Genomic DNA, 23,977 nt, shown 5'->3' with positions numbered 1-23,977 from the left:
TTCCAAGAGGGCTTCAGCCAGAAGCTTCTCCCTGGATTTGGGGTGAACCCTGAAAGATACATCTTTCCCAAACGAGACCCAGATGCAGCAGTGACTAACCCAGAGGGAACAACTGAAGTGGGCCTCCTGGTAAGCAGGGAGCAGGTCCCACTCACCTGGAGGCCACTAGCTAGGGCCTGGTGGGCACAGACCAGCAGGGAACTGGGAACACACAGACGTCTGACTCAACAGTGCTTCTGAAAAATGTTCTTCTATTTTTTAAAATTATTTTTCTATTTTAAGGGGCTAAGAGGTTGACGATTAAAGAAAAGGACTTCTAGTCAGGCGCTATCTAAACAGAATCCCACACTCCACGGGGAACGGGGGAGATAAAATAACAGTTCTAACAGCACTTCTCTTTTTTTTTTTTTTTAGATGTTGGGGGAGGAGTTTATTTATTTATTTATTTATTTTGGCTGTGTTGGGTCTTCGTTTCTGTGCGAGGGCTTTCTCTAGTTGTGGCAAGCGGGGGCCACTCTTCATCGCGGTGCGCGGGCCTCTCACTGTCACGGCCTCTCCCGTTGCGGAGCACAGGCTCCAGACGCACAGGCTCAGTAGTTGTGGCTCACGGGCCCAGTTGCTCCACGGCATGTGGGATCCTCCCAGACCAGGGCTCGAACCCGTGTCCCCTGCATCAGCAGGCAGATTCTCAACTACTGCGCCACCAGGGAAGCCCCAACACTTCTCTTGAATGAGGCCTTGCCACGTGCCCACGGCTGTGCTAGGCTCACGGTTCAGTCCAGTCTTCACAGCAACCCCATGTGTGTATATGCATGTATGTATGTGTGTGCGTGTGTACATATTTTTTTTAAAGAATCATTTGAGAGTAAATTTTATACATCATGACCATTTACCCTTAAATACTTCCATGTACATATCCTAAGAATTTGGGATATTATTTTCTTAGTAAAGCTATTAACTTCAGGAAATCTAGCACTGGTACAATATTTTTCTCTAACGTACCATCCATATTCCAATTTTGTCAATTGTCCCAATAATGTCCCTCATAGCACGTTTCCTCCAGTTAAGGACCTCGGCACTGCATTAAGTCATGGATAATGATTTGCTGGTCTTTCAGGGACCATCCCAAACCCTGTGAGGAGCTTCTTGCTGAAGACCTTTAAGAATTGTGTGGTGTGCTCCAAGGACAAAGAGCAAGATAAACTCAAAGGGCAAATATTGCCAGAACAAAGAGTTACAGGAGTCACTCTGTCACAGTGTGTCCATTGCAAAGTATGTCAACCAACAACTGACAGATAAATAAATGAACAATTGTGATTGGAGGTTTTAACATTCCCTATTGAGAACCTGAAAGCTCAAGTAAATAAGGAATCCATGTAGATATGAAACAGGTGAATAAAATAATAAGCTTAAGCATTATGCATATACATATATATGCATATCAAACAGGTAATGCCCAATATTTCATAAGAAAATATGGAATATTTACAAAAAGAGACCATATGTGATTGCAAAAAAACCTCAATAAATTCCAAATGTTCAATATCATATACATGATATTTTTTATCATAATGAAATATAAATAAAAGTTGATAACAGAAGAGTAGCCTAAAATTCTAAATACATAAAATGACATATTATTAAACTATCCCTGGGTTAAAAGTGAAACCATAAGGGAAATTAAGAAATATTTAGAAAAAAATAACAATGGGAATATTTGTGGGACATAGTTAAGTCAGTTTTTAGATGAAAACTTTAAATATATTTATATGGATAGCAGAAATTTTAAAAAAGTAAGAAAGCTAAGCATTTAACTCAAGAAAATAGAAAAAGAGCAAACAGAGGAAAATTCAGAGAATGTGAAAGGATGGTAAAAAATAAAAATAAAAGCAGAAATAAATGAAATATAGATTTTAAAAAACCAATAAGGATTAACAAAACTAAAATCTGGTCCTCTGAAAAGATTAATTAGCTAGATAGACTAACAAGACTCATCAAGGAAAAAAAAAAAAAGAGAGAGGAAATACATAAATAAAACATAGAACCAACAAAAATTAAAAATAATTACTGATATGACAGAGATTTGAAAAATAGTAAATTCCTAGTTATAAATTCTATAATTGGCTTAAGGAATAAAAAACTTGAAAAGACCAATAAATATTAATAAAACTGAAGGGCCCCCAAAACTCTTGACACAGTTGTGGGCCTCATGGGAACATCTCCCCTCATACCTGCAGGGTAGTAATGGCACCATCAACCCAGCAGAGGGCATGGGACCCTAGCTGGCCATGCACAATGCCCTATCCTTCTGCACACTGTATCAGTCCAAGGATGGGCAATCATGTCTTTTTGGGGGGGCTGATATGAACACTGTAAAAAAGTGAGTCTCTCTCTGCTTCTGATATCCAATAACCAGTTAGACCCAAATAACCTGTAGCTTCAGTGGCCGCCTTTGTCTCCACCACAGAGAGACTAAAGCAGGAAAGCAGAACTAAGAAAGATTTTTTTTTTTTTTTAGAGAGACAGAGATTTGATGACCATCTTGGGACCTCTGGATCCAGCCAGGCCTGAAGCGCCCCCCTCCACACTTCAGAACTCTCCTTCAGGAGACCCAATAAATGTTCTTTTTTGCTTTAAAGCTGTTTGAACCTCATCTATCACCTGCAATCAAAAGAGAACTGATGAATAAAAATGTGGGGAAGAGGGAAGTGAAGGTGCTAGATTTCAGAGTTAAATGGTCTTGGATTCGAATCTCAAGAGCAGCTCACTTAAGCGTCATGTGCCTCCGTTTCCCCATCTAGAGAAGGGTGATAATAATAATAGAATCCATTTCATAGAGTCATTGTGAAGACTAAGTGAGATAATCCATGCGAAGCACTGGGCCACTTTTATTCCATGTCTGTCTTTCCCATCAGACCATTGCTCCCCTTGAAGGCAGGACCTTGTTGGTCTCATTCCCAGCCCAAGCTCAGCACCTGGTTCTTCACAGCTGTCAGCACCATCGTGCTAAAGGGCACCTGTGCCTCCTGTGCCAGCTGCCCCTGGGCAACCACAAACACTGACGCAACTCCAGCCACATTTTGATATCAAAAAATAAAACCTCAGGGAACTGTATGCCGAAGAAACTTAATTCGCGGTATTGCTGTGTTTACTCAAATTTCCTGGAAAAGGCTCCCATTGGTTCATGACTTGGGGGAGGGGACCACCAAATGGTGAAGGCCACTGGCCCCCCTCTAACCATTAACCAGCAGGAAAGCTGGCAAACAAGATTTAGCAGCAGCCGCCCCGCCGGCTTACTGTACACATGACAGGATCCAGGACAGCAGGACCAAGCCAGCAGTTGCAGCCTGAGCCCACTGCAGACCGTGAGTAACAGCTAAGGACTCTCCATCCCCCCGGCTCCTGCCCAGCCTCCAGAACGAAGCCATGACTGTGTCCTGCTCGTTTAATTTTTTTTTTTAATGGGGCATTGAGCATTAGGGCAACCAGCAGTGATCAGAGGCAACCCTGGGGAGGGTTTTTCAGAGTCTGTGGGCTACCCACAGGGGTTTTTATTTCTCCTGGGCTCCTGCCTTGCAGGGACTGACATTGAACTAAGAGCCATTCCCAGCCATCGCATGATGCTCCTAAGGCCAGCCAAACAGCCATAACAGCCTCAGAGATGGAGTCTGAGAGCTGGGATGGATCAGCCCAACACAGCGCCTCTGCCGGGGACACAGGCAGGAGAGAGCATTGCCTGGCTGACACAGCACAGACTGCATCCTACAGAATCACACACACCTCCCCCCTCAGTGACCTGGGGCAAGGATCCTGCAGATAGAACGGAACTACCAGCATTACACCACATGGTATGAGGTTTAAATGCACAGGGTTAGGACTGTACCTGGGACTAAACCTGGCTTATGGGGTGCATTTGGGAAAACAGAGCACAGTGGGTGTTTACTGCGTGTGTGACCTCAAAAATGAGGGACAAGGAGGACACACGTGAAACGAAATTCATGGATAATATTGATACTCTGCATTTTTACGTTGCTGGGTACTTTTCAGAGAGCTGTTTCACTCTAGAGAAAGGCAGAACAGCATGGCACAGGCTCCAAAGTCAGACGGCAGGGCTTGGAATCTCAGCTTTTACTCCCTGGGCCTCAGTTTTTTCATCTGTACAATGGGCCCAGGATGACCCATGAAGTGAGGTCACTAAAGAAAGCACTGATAACAGCTGTGACTGATATTCACAAAAGTCTTATGAGGTGGGTAGAGTTTTAAACCCCATCTTGGAGGATTAGCACGGGAGGGGATGAGGCACAAAATCTCAGAGACAGCAGGTAGAGAAGGGAAGGGAAAAGAACTTCTACTGGGGGCAAGCCCATCTTGTTCCAGGCTGTGAACTGCATGGGGTCCTTGCCCAAGAAGGGACCAAAGAGGTGGAGGTGTGGAGGTGGCTAGGGCTGAAGCAAAGATTTCACTACAGTCTGATGGGGGCAGTGACAGAGAGAAGCACACAGGAGGGCTTCCTGGAGGAGGTGACCCAGGACCTGCGTGCCAAAGGACAAGAGGCAGTGAGCCAGGCATGACAAGGAGGGGATAGGCCGACAGAGTGGAGCCACATGGAGCAGGACTGGAACAGGCCCACCTTTGTCCCCAGCTCTCAGGCCAGAGCCGGGCTCTGCAAACAGTGGGGAATGGAATGACCTCCCTGGCCTGACCCAGGCAGAGGGATGAAAGTCTGATACGTGCTGGGAGGACATCCCAAGACACCCAGTGTTGCTGTGACTGAGGCTTCAAGAGACCAGATTTGAGGCTGGGGGTGGTGTTGTTACCAGGGACGGGGCATGAGGACTCCCTGGGCCACGTCCGTGAGGATCAGCTCTGCCTGCAGGCAATGGGCGTCACTGAAAGCTTTTCCGCAGGAGAATGGCCCATCTGCCCGATTTTGGAAAGATGCCCTAGTTGCAGAGAAAAGGAAAGTTGGCAGGAGGTGAGCAGGAGGCAAGGAGAACAGGTGGGGGCAGGGAAGGGGCGACTGGGAGAGATGCCAAGCCCCGAACTTGGGCTGTGTCCTGAGACTGGAGAAGCGAAGACAAACCCCAGCAATTTAGAAGGTAAATGGGCCAGGCCTGGGGCGGGTATTATTATCAACTCTATTTTATGCCAAGGAAACGGGCAGAGTTTTAAACAGTGCACCCATGTCACCTAGGTCATGAATAGCAATGCTGAGATCCTCATTCGACTTGGTCTGCCACAAAGCCCAGGAAAAAGGAGAACTGTCTGTAAAGCCAGGCGGCTGGGGAGGGAGGGGGCAGGGTGTCAGGGTTGTTATCAAAGCCAAGAAGCAAGGAATTTCCCTTTTTTTGTTTGTTTTGTTTTTTACATCTTTATTGGAGTATAATTGCTTTACAATGGTGTGTTAGTTTCTGCTTTATAACAAAGTGAATCAGTTATACTTAGACATATGTTTCCATATCTCTTCTTGTTTTCTACCACGTGGAGGGAGACAGGCGGGGAGGGTTGGAGGAGGGCTGAGGAAGGTCAGGGGTGTGTTTGCACCCCGCTCTCGTGAGGTTCTGGGTTTGGAGCAGGCCAGGGAAAAGGCCTCGGGGGTGCTCCAGAGCAGACCAGGGCTTCCCACACGCAACGTGCACGCATTCTCCTGGGACTGGTTTTACTGCGGGTTCCCAGCCCCCTCCCAGCATGGCTAGTCCCGTAGGTGGGGGGTTTCTCCTATAAGTATCCCTTCTTTATGGGGATACAGGGGGTTCCATAAAGCTCAGAGCTTGGGACCACTGGCCTTGCAGACAGAGTGTCGACTTACTGATTCTGAGCCTGGCTGCATTTTTTGAATTGCTCTTATCAAACACTTTTCATGGCTTATAATTAATTTTGTATTGTGGTAAGATATACAAAGATTGAGCATTTCAACTAGGTGTAAGTGTACAGTTCTCTGGTATTAAGTACATTCACATTGTTGTGAAACCATCACCACTATTCATCTCCAGGACTTTTTCATCATCCCAAACTGAAACTCTACCCATTAAACCCTAACTCCACATTTCCCCCTCCCCCCAGCCTCTGTTAACCACGATTCTACTTTCTGTTTCTATGAATTTGACTGCTCTAGGGCTCTCATGTGAGTGGAATCACACAATATTTGTCTTTTGTGACTGGCTTATTTCACTTAGCATAATGTCTTCAATGTTCATTCATCCATGCTGTAGCATGTATCAGAATTTCATTTTTTTGAAGGTTGAATAGTATTCAACCGCGGGCATATACCACTGTGAAATATAGAAAAAAATACGTACTGATCTCTGCCCCTGGTTCCTGGTGCAGAGCTCCTAAAACCCTTGTCATTTCCTAAGTGATAAGAACATTAGAAGCATCTTTTTTTCTAATATTTTTTTTTCTAATATTTGGTCTTTGACCCTGCTTCCTGCGGCAGAGCTCCAAAATCCCTTGAATTTCCTGGGTGACTGCGGTGTCCTTTGCTCTAATGAGGCAACTCTGGGTGAGCTCCTGGATGACTTCAGGTTGGGGGCGGGGTGTCACCAGAAAGACCAAGTCATGATTGGAACTTATTTTCTCCCATTCTGTGGGTTTTCTTTTTGTTTTGTTGATGAGTTCCTGTGCTATTCAAAAGGTTTTAAGTTTAATTAGGGACTACTTGTTTATTTTTGTTTTTATTTTCATAGTCTAGGAGGTGGATCAAAACAGATCTTGCTGCGGGCTTCCCTGGTGGTGCAGTGGTTGAGAGTCCGCCTGCCAATGCAGGGGACACGGGTTCTGTTCTTTCAGCAACGTTTTGCAGTTCTCAGTGTACAAGTCTTTAACCTCCTTGGTTAATTCAACTCCTAGGTATTTTATTCTTTTTAATTTTATTATAAATGGAATTGTTCCCTTAATTTCTTTTTCAGATTGCTCATTGTTCGTATATGGAAACAGAACTGATTTTTGTGTGTTGATTTTGTATCCCACTTATTTGTTGAATTTATTGGTTCTCATAAGTTTTTTGTTGTCTTTAGGGTTTTCTATGTATAAGATTGTGTTGCCTGTGTACAGAGATAATTTTACTTCTTCCTTCCCAATTTGGATGCATTTTATTTCTTTGGCTTGCCTAATTTCTCTGGCTAGAATTTCCAATACTGTGTTAAATAGAAGAGGCAAAAGCAGGCATCCTGTCTTGTTCTGAATCTGAGATGAAAAGCTTTCAGTCTTTCACCATTGAGTAAGATGTTAGCTGTGGGCCTTTCATATATGGCTTTTATTATGCTGAAGTAGTTTCCTTCACCTCCCAGTTTGTTGAGTGTTTTTAACATGAAAGGGGATGTTGAATTTTGTCAAATGCTTTTACTGCATCAATTGAGATGATCATATGATTATTTTCCTTCATTCTTTTAATGTGGTATTTACATTGAGCAATTTCTGTAGGTAGAACCATCCTTGCATTTCAGGAATAAATCCCACTTGGTCATAGTGTAAAATCCTTTTAGTACACTGCTGAATTCTATTTGCTAGCATTTTGTTGAGGATTTTTGCATCAATGTTCATAAGCAATATTTGTCTGTAGTTTTCTTTTCTTATGGTGTCTTTGGCTTTGGTATCAGGGCAAAGAATGAGTTAGGAAGTGTTCCCTCCTCCTTAATTTTTTTGAAGGAGTTTGAGGAGAATTTGTGTGAATTCTTCTTTAAATGTTCGGTAGAATTCAAAATTGAAGCCATGTTCCTGGACTTTTCTTTTTTTGGGAGGTTTTCAATTACTGATTCAGTTTCCTTACTATTTATAGGTCTATTCAGATATTCTATTTCTTTGAGGTTTAATTTTGATATGTTTTGTGTTTCTAAAAATTTTCCATTTCATCTAGGTTATCCAATTTGTTGGTGTGTCATTTTCAATTTTTTCATAGTATTCTCAGAATTTTTTAAAATTTCTGTAGAATAGGTAGTAATGCCTCTACTTTCATTTCTGATTTTAGTGAGACGTCTCTCTCTTTTTCTTACTCAGTCTAGCTAAAGGCTTGTCAATTTTGTTAATCTCTTTGAAGATGACATTATATTATATTATGTTATAATTATGTCATGCTATATTATTATATTATGTTATCTTACTATATAATACTATATTGATTAGATATATTATATTTTGGTTTCATTGATTTTCTCCCTTTTTTCTATTTTCTATTTATTTATCTGGGCTTTAATCTTTATGGTTTTCTTTCTTCTGCTAGCTGCACTCTCCTTTGGTGTCTCTTTACATGGAATATCTTTTTCCATCCTTTCACTGTCATATCTGTGCCTTTGGATCTAAAATGAGTCTTCTGTAGTGTGCATATAGTTGTTTCTTTTTTTAACCTATTCTGTCAATCTCTGTCTTTTGATTGGAGAATTGTATCCATTTACATTAAAGTAATTACTCATGTGGAGGGACTACTCTATCATTTTTCTATTTGTTTTCTGTATGCCTTACAGTTTTTTTTGTCCTTTATTTCCTGAATTACTGTCTTCTTTTGTGTTTAGTTGATTTTTTGTAGTGAAGCATTTTAATTCCCTTCTCACTTCCTTTTGTGCATACTCTATATAACTATTTTCTTTCTGGTTATCATGGAAATTACATTTAACATCCTAAAGTTATAACACTCTCATTTGAATTTATGCCAGATAAACTTCAGTAGCATACAAAAATCGCTCCTGTATAGCTCCATTCCCACATCCTTTCAGTTAAGTCACAAATTACATCTTTATTCATTGTGGGTCCCAAAACATATATGAATAATTACTTTTTATGCATTAGTCTTTTAAATCACATAGAAAATAAAAAGTGGAATTACAAACCAAAATCACAATAATACTAGCTTTGATACTTGTTCATATATTTACCTTTAGCAGAGATCTTTATTTCTTCTTACAGATTGTATTTACTTTCTGGTGTTCTTTCATTTTAACCAGAAGTACTGCCTTTAGCATTTCTCGTGGGAGAGGTCTAGTGGTAATGAACTCCCTCAGCTTTTGTTTATCCAGGAATGTCTTAATTTCTCCCTCACTTTTGAAGGACAGTTTTGCCTGATATAGTATTCTTGGTGGATAGTTTATTTCTTTCAGTACTTTGAATATATCAACTGGGTGGATATTTAACTTTTCTGAGTTTCCACTTCTGCCTACCTGAAATCAAATAATCATATATACTTTATTGCTGGTGAGGCAACACTTTGGAAACTTGGTAGGTATTTGATAAATCATAGCAGGTGTAATTCATAGTTTCAGGTGAGGAAATTGAGGCCCAGAGTCCTGACCTGCCCCAGGTCACACAGCCAATGTGGAAGAAGAAATTGGGGCTTGAGGGGGGTCTTCAGTGGGGTCTTCTGCTCACCATGCCCCACTGTCTCGGAGGCCCCACATCATCTAATGAGCATTTCTGATGTTCCAGGGCCTGGCCATCCTGAACAATGCTGTTCACCCTGTACATCTGTCTCCTCTGGCTGTCTACCAGTGGGCTCTGGACCATCCAGGCTAAGGACCCTGACACTGACATGAGCATGAGGAACCCTCACCGGCACTTGGCTCCAAACAACGTTGACTTTGCCTTTACCCTGTATAAGCACTTAGTGGCCTCAGCTCCAGGCAAGAATGTCTTCATCTCCCCTGTGAGCATCTCCACAGCCTTGGCTATGCTGTCCCTGGGCGCCAGAGGCTACACACGGGAGCAGCTTCTCCAAGGCCTGGGCTTCAACCTCACTGAGATGTCCGAAGCCGAGATCCACCAGGGCTTCCGGCATCTCCACCACCTCCTCAGGGAGTCAAACACCACCTTGGAAATGACCATGGGCAATGCCATGTTCCTTGACCACAGCCTGGAACTTCTGGAGTCATTCTCAGCAGACACCAAGCACTACTATGAGTTGGAGGCCTTGACTGCAGATTTCCAGGACTGGGCAGGAGCCAGCAGACAAATCAACGAGTATATCAAAAATAAGACGCAAGGGAAAATTGTGGACTTGTTCTCAGAGCAAGATAGCTCAGCCGTGCTCATCCTGGTCAACTACATCTTCTTTAAAGGTACCCCTCACCCATCCTATTCTGACAAGGCCCCATCTACTGTTGCCAAGGATAGTAAAAACCATCAAAATTAAGGGTGTACTCTTGATACTATTAGAAAGGTGAAATTATATCATCCTTACCAAGGATCAAAATGACACCTAGTAGAGCAACTTGCCCAAGCCCTTGCAGGTGGTTTCAAGGCCCAAACATGTAACCACGAACAGTCTGGCTGCCTAGTGGTCTACAAATATTGGCCAAGTTCTGGCTGTGAGTCAGGCACTTGGTCAGAGGCCGGAAATAGAGCCTAGAACCAGACAGACCCAGCCACCACCCTCAGGAACTTCCAGACGGCCCATAAGCCTTCCTGCACGCACTTCCCGAGCCAGCTCCAGCCAAGACCCCTCTCAGCCAAACCACAGCCCCACCTCACCAGTTCAGAGCAAAGTTTTCCAAAATGCCTGTCCATAAAAATCACCACGGAGACCTGTTAAAATTACAGATTCCAGAGCCCACACCAGATCTACTAGAGCAAAACTGATGCAAGAATGTCCTAGAATGTGTATTTTTAACAAGGCCCCCTTCCCCAGTCGTTTTGAGGAGCAGGTAATTTGGGGATATATTATCCTCGAGAATGAAATCTACAGTCCTTAGTTACAGCAGTGGTCCTCAACCCAGGGTGATTCCCACCCCCATCCACCCTCAGGGACATTTGGCAATGTCTAGAGACATTGTGAGTTGTAACAACTGGGGGTGGGGTGGGGTGTGCCACTGGCATCTTGTGGGTAGAGGCCAAGGAGAATGCTCAATGTCCTACAATGCACAGAACAGCCCCCCACAGTGATATCTGCCTCCAAATGGCTAGAGTCCCAAGGTTGAGAAATCATCTGCTTCTTCTGCCTTGTCCAGACTCAGGTCTCAACATTTTCCCCTATACAAGTTCCCAATACACAACAGACACACACACACACACACACACACACAATATCCAATCACACCAAATTCCTTTCATGTCTTTGAGCATGACTATCCCCTTGGAAGTCTGTATTAGTTCCCTATTGCCACTGTGACAAATTACCACAAACTTGGTGGCTTAAAACAGCACCAATTTATTACCTTACAATTCTGGATGTCAGAAGTCCAAAAAGGGCCACTCTGGGTTAAAGTCAAGGTGATGCCAGGGTGTTTTCCTTCTGGAGGCTCTAGGGGAGGATCTGTTCCCTGTCTTTTCCAGCCTGTAGAAGCTACCTGCATTCCTTGGCTTGAGGCCCCCTTCCCTCTTCAGAGCTAGTAATCGCATTGCTCTGACCTCTACTTCCATCACTTCTTCTTTCTGACTCTGACCCTCCTGCCATCCTCTTTTACTTTTAAGGATGCTTGTGATTACAGTGGGCCCACCTGGATAATCCAGAAAATTCTCCTAAACTCAAAGTCAGTTGATTAGCAGCCTTAATTTCCTCTTGCCATGTAACATAACATATTCACAGGTTGCAAGGATTAGGACATCCTTGGGGTGGGAGGGCATTCTGCCTGACATAAGGCCCATGCCCATTCTGTCCCCTGAGCCCTCCCTCAACTTGTCTGACTGCCTAAATCTTCTACCCACCCTTCAAATCTTGGCTCAAAAGTCACCACCTCCATGAAGCCTCCCCTGATTCTCTCCAGCAAATCTTTGTCTCTCATACGCATCCTCTGCAATTTGCCCACACCCAATTTTAATAAGAATCTTGTTAGAACGTGTAAACCTGAACCCAAGTGGTTCAGTTTCAATTAAGTAGTCATATACAAAGAAGTGCAGGTAAAACAGCCAAAAAAAAAAGTATAATATTTAATGTGTCTCTCAACAGCATAAAGATTATCCCATATGCTCATTTCTCTCCTCCCCAGCTCTCACTCAGGGCCCCTCATTAGCCAACTGAACCCATTCCCTCCCGCAGATCTTTATTACCTGGACAGACTTAGCATCTTGGTGAGCCGTCCTCCTGCCTTTTGGTCTTTCTCTGTCTATTCTCCAACACAAGTCTGGGAACCCACCTGGCAAAGGCCTCCCTTCTTGGATGGTAGTGAGGGTTAGAGACTGACCAGCAAAGGCAGCATTTTTTTTCTCCCACTTTATTGAGATATAAATGACTTATCATGTAAGCTTAAGGTATACAATGGGATGATTTTATATAGATAGATAGATAGATAGATAGATAGATAGATAGATATACACACACACACACATATATATATATATATATATATATATATATATATATATATATATATATAGTGAGATGATTACCCAGATAAGGTTAGTTAACACGTCCATCACCTCACAGATACCTTTGAGTGTTGGGGCCAGGGGGGTGAGGATTTTTAATATCTGCTCTCTTAGCAACTTTTAGCTATATGATACAGTATTATTAACTGTAGTACCATGCTGTGCATTAGATTCCCCAGAACTTATTCATCTTATAACTGGAAGTTTGTACCTTTGACCACCTTTACCCACTTCTCCGAACCTCCTACCCCATCATTCTTTTCTCTGTTTCTATAAATTCTGTATTTTTAGATTCCATATATAAGTGAGGGCATACAGTATTTGTCTTTCTCTGTCTGCCTTATTTCACGTAGCATAATGCCCTCAAGGTTCATCCATGTTGCTGCAAATGGCAGGATTCTCTTCTTTTTATGGCTGAGTAATATTCCATTTGGGGTGTGTGTGTGTGTACGTATACACACACTTTTCTTTATCCATTCATCTACTGATGGACACTTGATTGTTTCCACATCTTGGCTATTGTGAATAATGCTGCAATGAACACGGGAGTGCAGATATCTCTTTAGTATAGTGGGTTCATTTCCTTCTGATATATACCTAGAAGTGGAATTGCTGGAGCATATGGTAGTTCTATTTTTAATTTTTTGAGGAACCTCCATACTGTTCTCCATAATGGCTGCACCAATTTACATTTCCACCAACGGTGAACAAGGGTGCCCTTTTCTTCACATCTTTGCTGGCACTTGTTTTCTCTTTTCTTTTTGATAATAGCCATTCTGATAGGTGTGAAGTGCTATCGTGGTTTTAATTCACATTTCCTTGTTGATTCGTGATTTTGAGCACCTTTTCTTGTACTTGTTGGCCATTTGTACATCTTCTTTGGGAAAAAAATCTATTCAAGTCCTCTGCCCATTTTTTAAGTTGATTATTTGGGGCTTTTTTTTTTTTTTTTTTGCTATTGAGGTTGTATGAGTTCCTTATATATTTTTGGATATTACCCCCTTATCAAATGTATGTTTCGCAAATATTTTCTTCCATCCCATAGGTTGCCTTTTCACTTTATTGATTGTATCCTTTGCTGTGCAGCAGCTTTTTAGTTTGATGTGATTCCACTTGTTTATTTTTCCCTCTGTTGCTTATGCCTTTAGTGTCATATTCAAAAAAAAATCATAGCTAAGACTAATATCAAAGAGTTCCTTTTTCCCTACATTTTCCTCTAGGAGTTTTATGGTTTCAGGTCTTATGTTTAAGTCTTTAACATATTTCAAGTTAGTTTTTGTGAATGATGTAAGATAGGGGTCCAGTTTCATTCTTTTGCATGTGAATATCCAGTTTTCTCAGCACCATTTATTGAAGAGATTATCTTTTCCCCACTCAGTATTCTTGGTTCCCCTGTCATATCTTAGTTGACTATATACGGGAGGGGTTATATCTAGGCTTTCAATTCTGTTCCATTGGTCTATGTGTCTGTCCTTATGCCTGTACCATACTGTTTGATTACTATAGCTTTATAATACAGTTTGAAATCAGGAGGTGTGATGCCTCCAGCTATGTTCTTTCTCAAGATGGCTTTGGCTATTTAAGATCTTCTGTGGTCCCACACAAAAGGCAATATTCTTTACACCTGACCCTGGGGGGCCAAGGAGTCAGGGAATGTTTGCCTGGAAATGTTTCTGGATGCTCCCATGAATTCTCCAGGCCATCTCTCCCACTAGACTATTCACTCTTGTGCATGGCATCCTCATCTCTTTGGGAGGTCAGTGCATTTGCATAGTGCTTGGCAAATGGAAGTAACTCCAAAGTGGTTGCATAGAGGTTCTGGTAACACAGTCTGGGGAGAAGAGCACAGAAAACCCAGAGAGAGAGAGGGCCCTCCTGAGCCTGCGAGGAGCCTGAGTGGGGGCTGGCAGGACAGGGGCTGGCAGGGTGTCATTTGGCGCACTGCTTTGCTCTCACAGTTTCTAAGCATTCTCATGACCACAGTGGAGCTGAGCTGATGGGAAACAGTAGTTCCTGGTAATAAAATCAGAGAGGATTTGAACATTTGAATGCAGGAACAAACATTGACAGGAGTGTGGGCTGCCTGTTTGTACACAGATTTCCTGTGATCAGGAAAAGCTAAATAACAAGCCCTGTTTAAGCTGAGAGATACTCTGAAATGTTCCCAGCAAGCCAGGATAATAAATAGAAATGAAGAATGGTGTGGCTCTCATCACTAAACTTAGGACATGTACAGTGTCCCTGGCATGTTCCTTACTTAGTGGACTGTCTTGACAGCTCTTTTTTTGGAGAACATTAGAAATATTGATAAAAGATTTTCCAGGGACTCATCCTGCTCTCTCCAATTTCCCTTCATAAACTCTTAGGTTTCTGTACCATAAGTTCTCCTAACTCAAGAGTTTTCAACAACAAAACAACAACAAAATCCCTTAAAGTAGAGGTTAGATCCCATTCTGTATTTGGTTTTCTGCCAAACTGGATATACATTATACTTGCTTCTAGAAAAGAAATACTCAGTAAAAAGCAGACAGCAAACTTCTAAGGATGAAAAACCTAGCACTGAAAAATATTTTATCTACATTTTTTTGGTTTTGAGTTGGACAAGTTAGCCACAAAGCACTCCCCCCTTCAATTCTGAGGACCCCAGACTTCCTTTAGAAGATGGTTTGAGAACCCGCAAATTATCTCACTTGCTGTGAGACAGCCTCAGTCATTAGGGATGGACCAGACACAGCCCCTGGGTCTCCAGGCTCCACAACCATTGATTGCTCTTTTCCCTACATCCTCTGGTCACTGCCCATGGTCACCCTTAGTAACCCTTCCAGGGGGTTGAGGCTGGCTCAGAACCAAGAGTTCTGGCTTCATGGTCCAGAGATCCCACAGACAGAGGGATAGAGAAATGTCTGCCTGTGGCTATGCTCTGGCCACTTTCAGGCAGCCTCAGTTGGGAAACAGTGACCTCACAAGGGCTTCTGGGCTGGAGGTCAAGGGCAGCCAGGACACTCAGGACCTGCTGGACTCAGGGTCCTCAGTCATCTCCAGACCTGGGGAGACTTAACCTAGAGCAGATGAGGCCCTGGTGAGACTCAATCCATGTCTAAATATCCAAAGATCTATCACTTATAAGAGGACTCTGGAATAAACTCAAGGGTCAAAGAGGCTCAGTTGGCAGGCATTACAATCAGGCAGGCTTTGGCTTCATCTAAGGAGCAGTTGCCTTCCCTTCAGCATTGACCAGTAGTGGAAAGTCCCATTTGTTAGGTAGTGAGTTCCCCATCACAAGGGGAACAAACGTTGCATAATGACATCATGGAACGTGGTGGAGTGGAGTCGGGTCTAGCTGTGGTGGGAGTCTGTAACCTTGAAGGACTCATCTCGCCCTGATTCTGCCTCTGGGAAATGTACTGTGGCCCTCAGGGCCACTCGGGAGGCAAGGAGCCTCCTGCAAGAAAGTGGGTACATTTGACTGGGCGGCCAAACTGCCTGCTGGGCTTCTGTCGCCACACATCAGGGGTTGGGGATGGAATGGATGGTCGGTTCCCCAGCACCACCTCCAGAGCCCTCCAGTCCAGAAGCCACACCAGGGCGGGGGCAACAAGACCAAGTCTGAATCCTACTGAATCCTACTCCCAAATCCTAGGGCCAGCATTCTCTGTTCTCTCCCTCTTTCCATTTTTAGAGGTCAGTCTCAGACATCGTGCTAATCCTCAAGCCATCCCAAAGGGTAGAGGATGGAACAGGCTTTAAACCTCTGGGAATTTCATATCTTAGCAAATTCCAGCAGCTCTGGTGGGGACCTTCCAGGTTGAGCGAGGCCACTGTGTAACTTGCTTGGCGGTCACCCCTGGCCCTCTGCTGCCACCCAAGTTGCGTTTTCCTCCTGTTGTCACAGGTCTGTCTCCTCCCCTCCCCCTCCCCCCTCTTCCCAGGCACGTGGGCACACTCCTTCCACCTGGAAAGCACCAGGGAAGATAACTTCTACGTGAATGACACGACCACGGTGAAGGTGCCCATGATGTTCCAGTCGAGCACCGTCAAGTACCTGAACGACTCGGTTCTCCCCTGCCAGCTGGTACAGCTGGACTACACAGGCAACGAGACCGTCTTCTTTGTCCTCCCGGTCAAGGGGAAGATGGACACGATCATTGCCATGCTGAGCCGGGACACCATTCAGAGGTGGTCCAAGTCCCTGACCAACAGGTAAGCCCTCCAGCCAGCTGTGCTGATTTCTGCAGTTGGACGTGTTCCCAGAAAGTGGGGCAAGTGTAAAAGGGGTGCACCTGGCCGTCTTTCCTCCCCCAGCCTCGCCTTCCAGGGCTCATTATTTTCCTGTCTGCTGGGTCCTCTGATCTAGAGGTCACACTTATTTATCTTTCTGTCGATTAACACTGAGCTATTGATACTTTGGGGCATTCCACCAAGTGAGGTCCTCCTTCCCCAGCAGGTTGATAGCCACCCTCTGTATTATCACATCTTTCATCTTCTTCTTAAGCTGAATTCACCCATCACCCAGCCCGCACTGATCCATTTTATTATATTGCTTACCTGAGACCAAGCACCGCTAAAGATTCCTGGGAGACCAGAAAAAGATGTAATGAAAATGACCACTGTATGACCACTGTAATGACCCTGGAACCAACGCAAAGCCTACAAATGGTTAAGTCACTCAGGGAATCTAATGTTTCTTCCATCAATCAATCAGTAAATAAGTAAGAAAGTAAGGACATAAGTACGTAATAAACTCATTTTCCCAGGACCCTCTGAGCTAGAGGGGAATCAAAATTAGAGTCAAGCTTGTGTCCAGCTCTGATCCTCACGTTGGAGGAGGGAGCAGATGTTCCTGAGAAGATGGTCCTCACTCTTGGGAGATTAGAGTTCTGTCTGTGAAGGAGCCAACCAACATGGGAGCTGGGTGGCGGGGTGCAGACTCAAAGGGAAGAGGGCTGTAGGGGAAGGAGCCAGCACTTGGATCTAGAGGCGCTCAGGAAGCCTCGTGGGCCAGGCACCATGTCATTCATTCATTCATTCATTCATTCATTCAATATATATATGGAATCAATTGCTATGCACCATGCACTAGGCTCAGCAGAAGGGATGCACTCTAGAGCAGAAAACGGATTCTGGTGGAATTAATAGTGGTACGATGTCATAAGCTCTGTCAGAGCAAGACAGGGAAGGAGACGCATAATGTGTACAATTTGAGGGAGGGTGGGACGCCGGACTCTAACCCAGAGGAATGGAGAAAGGGCTGCAGAGCAGATTGCTTTCACTTTGAACTGTGCCTTAAGCCTGAGTAGAAGTTCAGAAAGTGCCAACCTCCCCGAGAGAGTGCATGGAAGAGGAAATGGCACCAGTCAAGTCAGGGAGGCTATTTGCCAGCTTTTCAGGTCAACCGTCCCACTCCACTTCACTCCCACCCCTCGAAGGGAACCTGTAATTCAGATACAGTGCCACCACGTAGTGACAATGCACCGTGATTCAAATTCTGAACCCTAGTGTGTTGAAAATCAGGCGAAGGATACCCCTTCTCTTTACTCCAAAAATAATCTCTTCACTAAAATACTTAAACAACATTAGTCAGCAACACGTACCATTTTCTTCTAGATTTTTTAAAAAACATTCAAGGTAAAACTTTGCACCTTTAGACATCATGAGTTCTCTCGTTCATCCCAGCGCTGTGGCCTACGGCTCACCTGCACGCTTGCGCGGCCCCTTCTCCCTCCTCACCCCTCCCAGCACCACCACGCCCTTCCCCACCAGGCTCTCCGGTGCATCCGAGCTCAGCATCCTTCAGGGCCCAGATGACACCCCACCTCCCCCGGCAGCCTCTGGGTCCCACTCACGGGGCGCTCTCGCGAGAGCCTCCCTCTCAGTCCCCTTGCTCCGCCGTCCCCTCACTGCTGCCCGCGCAGGTCGTGGGGCAGCTCTCCGAGTTGGGGCGGTGGGGCTCCAATTTAACTAGTCCTGGTTTCTTCACGGTCCTGCTGCTTCCCAGCGGTGTGACTTTGGGGAAATTCCTCAGCATTTTTTTTGTGTGTGTGTGTGTGGTACTTGGGCCTCTCACTGCTGTGGCCTCTCCCGTTGCGGAGCACAGGCTCCGGACGCGCAGGCTCAGCGGCCATGGCTCACGGGCCCAGCCGCTCCATGGCATGTGGGATCTTCCCGGACCGGGGCACGAACCCGTGTCCCCTGCCTCGGCAGGCGGACTCTCAACCACTGCGCCACCAGGGAAAGCCCCTCAGCTTTTTTTTTGTTTCAGTCTCTCAATCTGGAAGTTAAAGATGATGACTCCAGTTTGTAAGGTTGTGTGTGCCTGCTCGGATTAGACGAGATAAAGGAGGTCAGGAAGGTCAGCCAAATGCTGGGTATGGGTCGGCCTCCCTTACAGTCTGTTGCCATTTCCCATCTAGAGAAGTCATACGCCCCACTGGCCTTGGATTCCTCCTCACTTCCACCGGGTTGCCAGCCTCCAGACCTCCCCAGAGCAGCTTGTGCTCAAGTGCAGAGGTCTCATGCCTTCCCTCCACCCTCTGGAAAGCCGGTGCCCTATCACTGACTTGAGGGTTCAGGCATCTTCTCTCTCCCTTGCTGTGTAGATGAGGACTAGCACAGAGAGGGACAGGACTTGGCTAAAGCCACACAGTATTAGCGGCCTGGCTGGGGCCAGGACCCCTGTTCCCAGCCGCATGTTCCCTCCACTCCTCCACTTCTGCCAGGGGGTGCTTGGGGGACCACAGGACTTCTTGTTTTTTCTCTTTTTAAATTGAAGTATAATTGATTTACAATACTGTGTTAGTTTCAGGTGTACAGCAAAGTGATTCTGTTATATATATATATATATATATATCATTTTTTCATTATTTTTCATTATAGGTTATTACAAGATAATGAATACAGTTCCCTGTGCTTGTCCCCCATAAATCCTTGTTGTTTATCTATTTTATGTATGGTAGTGTGTATCTGTTAATCCCATACTCCTACTTTATCCCTCCCGCCTCTTCCCTTTCGTAGCTATGTTTGTTTTCTATGTCTGTGTTCTCTTTCTGTCTTGTAAATGAGTTCATTTGTATTATTTTTTAGATTCCACGTATGTAATATCATATAACATTTGTCTTTCGCTGTCTGACTTACTGCACTTAGTATGATATTCTCTAGGTCCAAGCATATTGCTGCAAATGGCATTATTTCATTCTTTTTTATGGCTGAGTAGTATTCCATTGTGTGTGTGTATGTATATATATATATATATATATATATATATATATATATGCCACATCTTCTTTATCCATTCATCTGTTGATGGATACTTAGGTTCCTTCCATGTCTTGGTTATTGTAAATAGTGCTGCTGTGAACATTGGGGTGCATGTATCTTTTTTGAATTAGAGTTTTCATCTTTTCTGGATATATGTCCAGGAGTGGGATTGCTGGATCATACAGTAACTCTATTTTTAGTTTTTTAAGGAACCTCCATACTGTTTTCCACAGTGGCTGCACCAATTTACATTCCCACCAACACTGTAGGAGCGTTCCCTTTTCTCCACACCCTCTCCAGCATTTATTATTTGTAGACTTTTTAATGATGGCCATTCTGACTGGTGTAAGGTGATACCTCATTGTAGTTTTGACTTGTATTTCTCTAATAATTAGTGATGTTGAGCATCTTTTCACGTACCTCTTGGCCATTTGTATGTCTTCTTTGGAGAAATGTCTATTTAGGTCTTCTCCCCATTTTTTGATTGGGTTGTTTAGTTTTTTGATACTGAGTTGTTTGACCTGCTTGTATATTTTGGAAATTAAGCCCTTGTCAGTAGCATCATTTGCAAATATTTTCTCCAGTCCATAGGTTGTCTTTTTGTTTCGTTTATGGTTTTAAACACTGTGCAAAAGCTTATAAGTTTGATTCAGTTCCATTTGTTTATTTTTGCTTTTATTTCTTTTGCCCACAAGGACTTCTTTAGGTATTCTTTGCTTCAGTGTCTGGTAGTTTAGCTGGATCAGGTGGAATCAGCTCAAAGAAAGAGCTGAGAAGAAAGGACTTTGCAATTCAGAGACCCAGAGAGGAAGATGCCTGTGTGATGGAGGGAGAGGCAGATCCTGCTTCTTGTTCTGTTCCTTCCCCTGTCCTGAAAGAGCTGGGAGGTCTGGCTGGGAGGCAGGGTCTGGAGGGATCACACGGGAAACGGGAATCTGGCTGGCCGGGCCCAGCCCTGGGGAAGTCTAACCCCATCTGCTTACCCCGAGCAGCCTGGTGGACCTGTACATCCCGAAGGTCTCCATTTCCGGAGGCTACGACCTCGGGGGCATCATGGGGGACATGGGCATTGCAGACTTGCTCAACAACCGGGCACATTTCTCAGGCATCACCCAAGAGGCCCTGCCGAAGCTGTCAAAGGTAGGGGTCTCTAGAGCCCATCCTTCTTTTCCCCCCAAATTCACAATACAAATAATAATAAGCAACATGGAGCCCATTCATGAATAGGCTTCTAGGCCCCAGGCTGAGAGGTCTTGTCCAAGCTCCTAGTTTTACAACAGGCTAAATGAAAGCTCAGCAAGAACTTGATGTCCCCGAGGTCACAGAGGAAGCTAGTGACAAGGGGGCACCACAGCTCAGGCGTCCACCGTTCTGCCAGGCCACACAGAGGGGGCACTGTGGAAGACAAAGTCATCATGGCAGGGCTGTGAGCAGCCCCCAGCAAAGAGGAAATGTCTGTGTGAGATCACACTGAATGTTCTATCCAACGACGGTCTTTATCTCCATCCTTCAGCTTTATGTTCTGTTATTCATTCATTCAGAAAATATTTACTGAACATGTTCTATGTGCCCCAAACTGTGCTAGACACTGGCTATGCCTCAGACGTGGCCCTGCCCTCACAGGATCTTACAGTCCTGTGGGTGACAAAACAGGAGAGGGGACAGGAGAAAGCTGTGGTGGCAGCAGCCCCCTCCCTCGTGCACAGGGACTTTGACCATCATGATGTCGGCACACAGTATGTACTCAGTAAAATGCCTGTGTGTGAAGAACTGTCAAACAGCTACCTCCTTACGAGGTGGGTGTTACCCTAGTTTCTCAGGTCACAGAGCTAGTAAATAGCCTGACATTTGACTCAAAACCTCATATTCCCAGAACGCATTGCAGGGGTTCCTAGCCCTGCTGAGCTTCTCCCTAGCCTACTTACAGAGCATTCTGAGCCTCTGATTCCCTGCTGCTCCGTCAATGAGAGTCCTGTCCCGTAGGTGGTGTTATTTAATCAGCCAGTTCTGACCTTTCCAAGGCTTTTGATGCAAGCTACTCAAGCGTTTTACTGACTTGAGAATATCTTCTAATTTTGATCAAAACAAAGGATGTTTCAGCAGGCAAAGATGAGCCTTTTCCCTACAGAGTGGGCACAAGCATTTTGCATAAATTGAACCCTCTCAATTCCTGGCAGAGTGGAGAGGGAGCGAGGTGTCCCTCCACCAGCCCAGGACCCGGTAAGGGGAGCCCGATATGGATGCTGAAGTCCAGTTTCAGTCCCAAGTCCCTTGCTCTCCATGGGTCGGCTCCAGCTGCCCACTCTCTAGGGAGAAAGTCTAAGTGTGGCCTGGGTTCCGGAGGTGGACAGACCCCAGCGCTAGTCCTGGGACTGCCACGTAGATGAGGAGCCAGCAAGTGACCTTCTCTGAGCCTCAGCTTCGCCATCCAGAAAACTGAGAGTGGGAGGAGTCGGAGCCAAGAGGCTCGGAAAGCTCCGCCCACGCAGCAGGTGCTCATCCTCCACGCTCTGTCTGTTCCCACCAGGTGGTCCATAAGGCCACGCTGCAACTGGATGAGAGGGGCGTGGAGGCAGCCGCCCGCACCCAGGTCCACCGGAACTCGGCGCCCGAGCCTCTCACTATCCGCTTCGACCGGCCCTTCGTTGTCATGATCTTCGACGACTTCACGTGGAGCAGCCTCTTCCTGGGCAAGGTTGTGAATCCGACCTAAGGGGACGCCGCCTGGAGCCACAGCGCGTCTGACTCGGGCACCAGGGACCCCACAGAAAGGAGTGAGAGGCTCCCCCCAGTCCTCCCCCGGTTCCCCTCTTGTAATAAATAACTGTCATTGCGACTGGTGACAAGTGTGGTTGAAGGGGAGGAGTGGGACCATTGATAAGACTTGAATAACATCAATATAATATTGTACCAGTATAATTTTCTAGTTTTGATCATGGTCCTAGGGTTATGTGATGTATGGAAGCACAGTGAAAGGTATATGGAAGCACTATTATTTTTGTAAATTTTTGTAAGTTTGAAATTATTTCCAAATAAGAACTTGAAAAGAAGGAATCACACAAGCCAAAACACAACAGAAAACACACACACACACACACACAACAGAAAGATGTTTTTAAAGTGCTAGGATGGAAATGTCATATCTTTCAAAAAGCAAAAAAACAACCAAAAAATTCCTTCAAAAATGAAGGCAAAATAAAGTTTGGGTTTTTTTTTTTCAGACAAACAAGAGCTGAGGAGGCTTATCATCTTCACTAAAGACTTTTTTTAAGTAGTTCTTTATGGAGAAACAAGATGTTTCTAGATGGACACACAAAAGAATGAAGAGCACTGGAAAGAGTAAATATGTGGGCAAAGATAAAACATTTTAAAATATATTTAAAGTATAATTAACTGTTTAAAGCAAAAACTTATCGATTTATTGCTTTTCGACTCCAAATTCTCCCTTCATTGCGGCTCTGCAGAAACCTATCTGGACCTTTTTCAATAGTTTTACTGTGCTCCTGGGCATGATATTAAACTTTGTCAGTAGAGGGCGCTAGAGAAAGATCGCAGGAGGAAGAGACCTTATTCTCACAGCTCAGGACAAAAAGCATTAAATGAGATAAAAGAGAACCAGATGGATAGATAGATAAATAGATTACATAGGTGATAGGAAAATGACAGATAGATAGATGGATGGATAAGTAGAGAGAGAGATATCGATTACAGATAGAAAATAGATGATATATAGATAATTAGATGATAGATATAGCATATATCTTGAGAGAAAGGAATTGAGTGCAACTTCCTTAAATATACATATTTATATGTTTCTAAAGTCGGCATCTTAATAAGAAAACACTAAATGCATTCCCACTACTGTAAGACAAGGCTACTCGTTTATATTCACTACCATTTCACATAGTCCTGGGGGTATTAGACAAAGCAATTAGACAAGAGAAAGTAGCGGCATAGAATTGTAAACTCTCTCTATTTGCAAATGACATGTAATATACTTGCATAACCCTAGCAAATCAATGATAAAACAAACTCAAACAATAAAGATTTCAGCAAGGTATCAGAATATAGACTTAACATGCAAAAGCAATGCCTCATATACACAAACAACAAGCAGTTAAAACACATAATGGAAGAGAAAACCCAATCGCAACCAAAAGGATATAACTTAGAAATAAACGAGAAATGTGCAGAATCTATATAGAGAAAATTATAAAATATTCCTTAAAGATGCAAAATTAGACTTGAACAAATGCAAAGATATTCCTTCTTGAATAAGATGCTCAACATCTTCTAGATATCAGTTTTCCCTAAGTTAATTTATCAATTTAATTGTATTCCAATAAAAATACTACCAATTTCTTTTTCTGGAGATATACAAGATAATACCAAAGTCCATATAGAAAAATAAGCATACAAGAGTAGTCGGAAAACA

The 23,977-nt window shown here is 44.1% G+C and overlaps 1 protein-coding gene across 1 annotated transcript; it reads left to right on the top strand.

Moving 5' to 3' along the window:
- Positions 1-3,321: 3,321 nt before the first annotated feature.
- Positions 3,322-22,371, top strand: SERPINA6 (serpin family A member 6). The gene is made up of 5 exons (XM_082618685.1): positions 3,322-3,365; positions 9,415-10,043; positions 16,218-16,488; positions 20,535-20,682; positions 22,070-22,371. Exons 2-5 carry the CDS (start codon positions 9,434-9,436, stop codon positions 22,253-22,255), a joined length of 1,215 nt encoding a protein of 404 aa, XP_082474811.1. The 5' UTR covers positions 3,322-3,365; positions 9,415-9,433; the 3' UTR covers positions 22,256-22,371.
- The last annotated feature ends 1,606 nt before the right edge of the window (positions 22,372-23,977 follow it).

Source organism: Mesoplodon mirus, assembly GCF_964341445.2.
Source record: "Mesoplodon mirus genome assembly, chromosome: 4".
NCBI lineage: Eukaryota > Metazoa > Chordata > Mammalia > Artiodactyla > Ziphiidae > Mesoplodon > Mesoplodon mirus.
Note: the sequence above shows the minus strand (reverse complement) of the source record. Positions and strands in the feature narration are given on the sequence as shown.

Coding starts and splice junctions, on each gene's coding strand:
- SERPINA6 (XM_082618685.1), top strand. CDS start 9,434: ATGCTGTTCACCCTGTACATCTGTCTCCTCTGGCTGTCTACCAGTGGG. Junction 16,489..20,534: donor TCCAAGTCCCTGACCAACAG/GTAAGCCCTCCA, acceptor TACCCCGAGCAG/CCTGGTGGACCTGTACATCC. Junction 20,683..22,069: donor CCCTGCCGAAGCTGTCAAAG/GTAGGGGTCTCT, acceptor TGTTCCCACCAG/GTGGTCCATAAGGCCACGCT.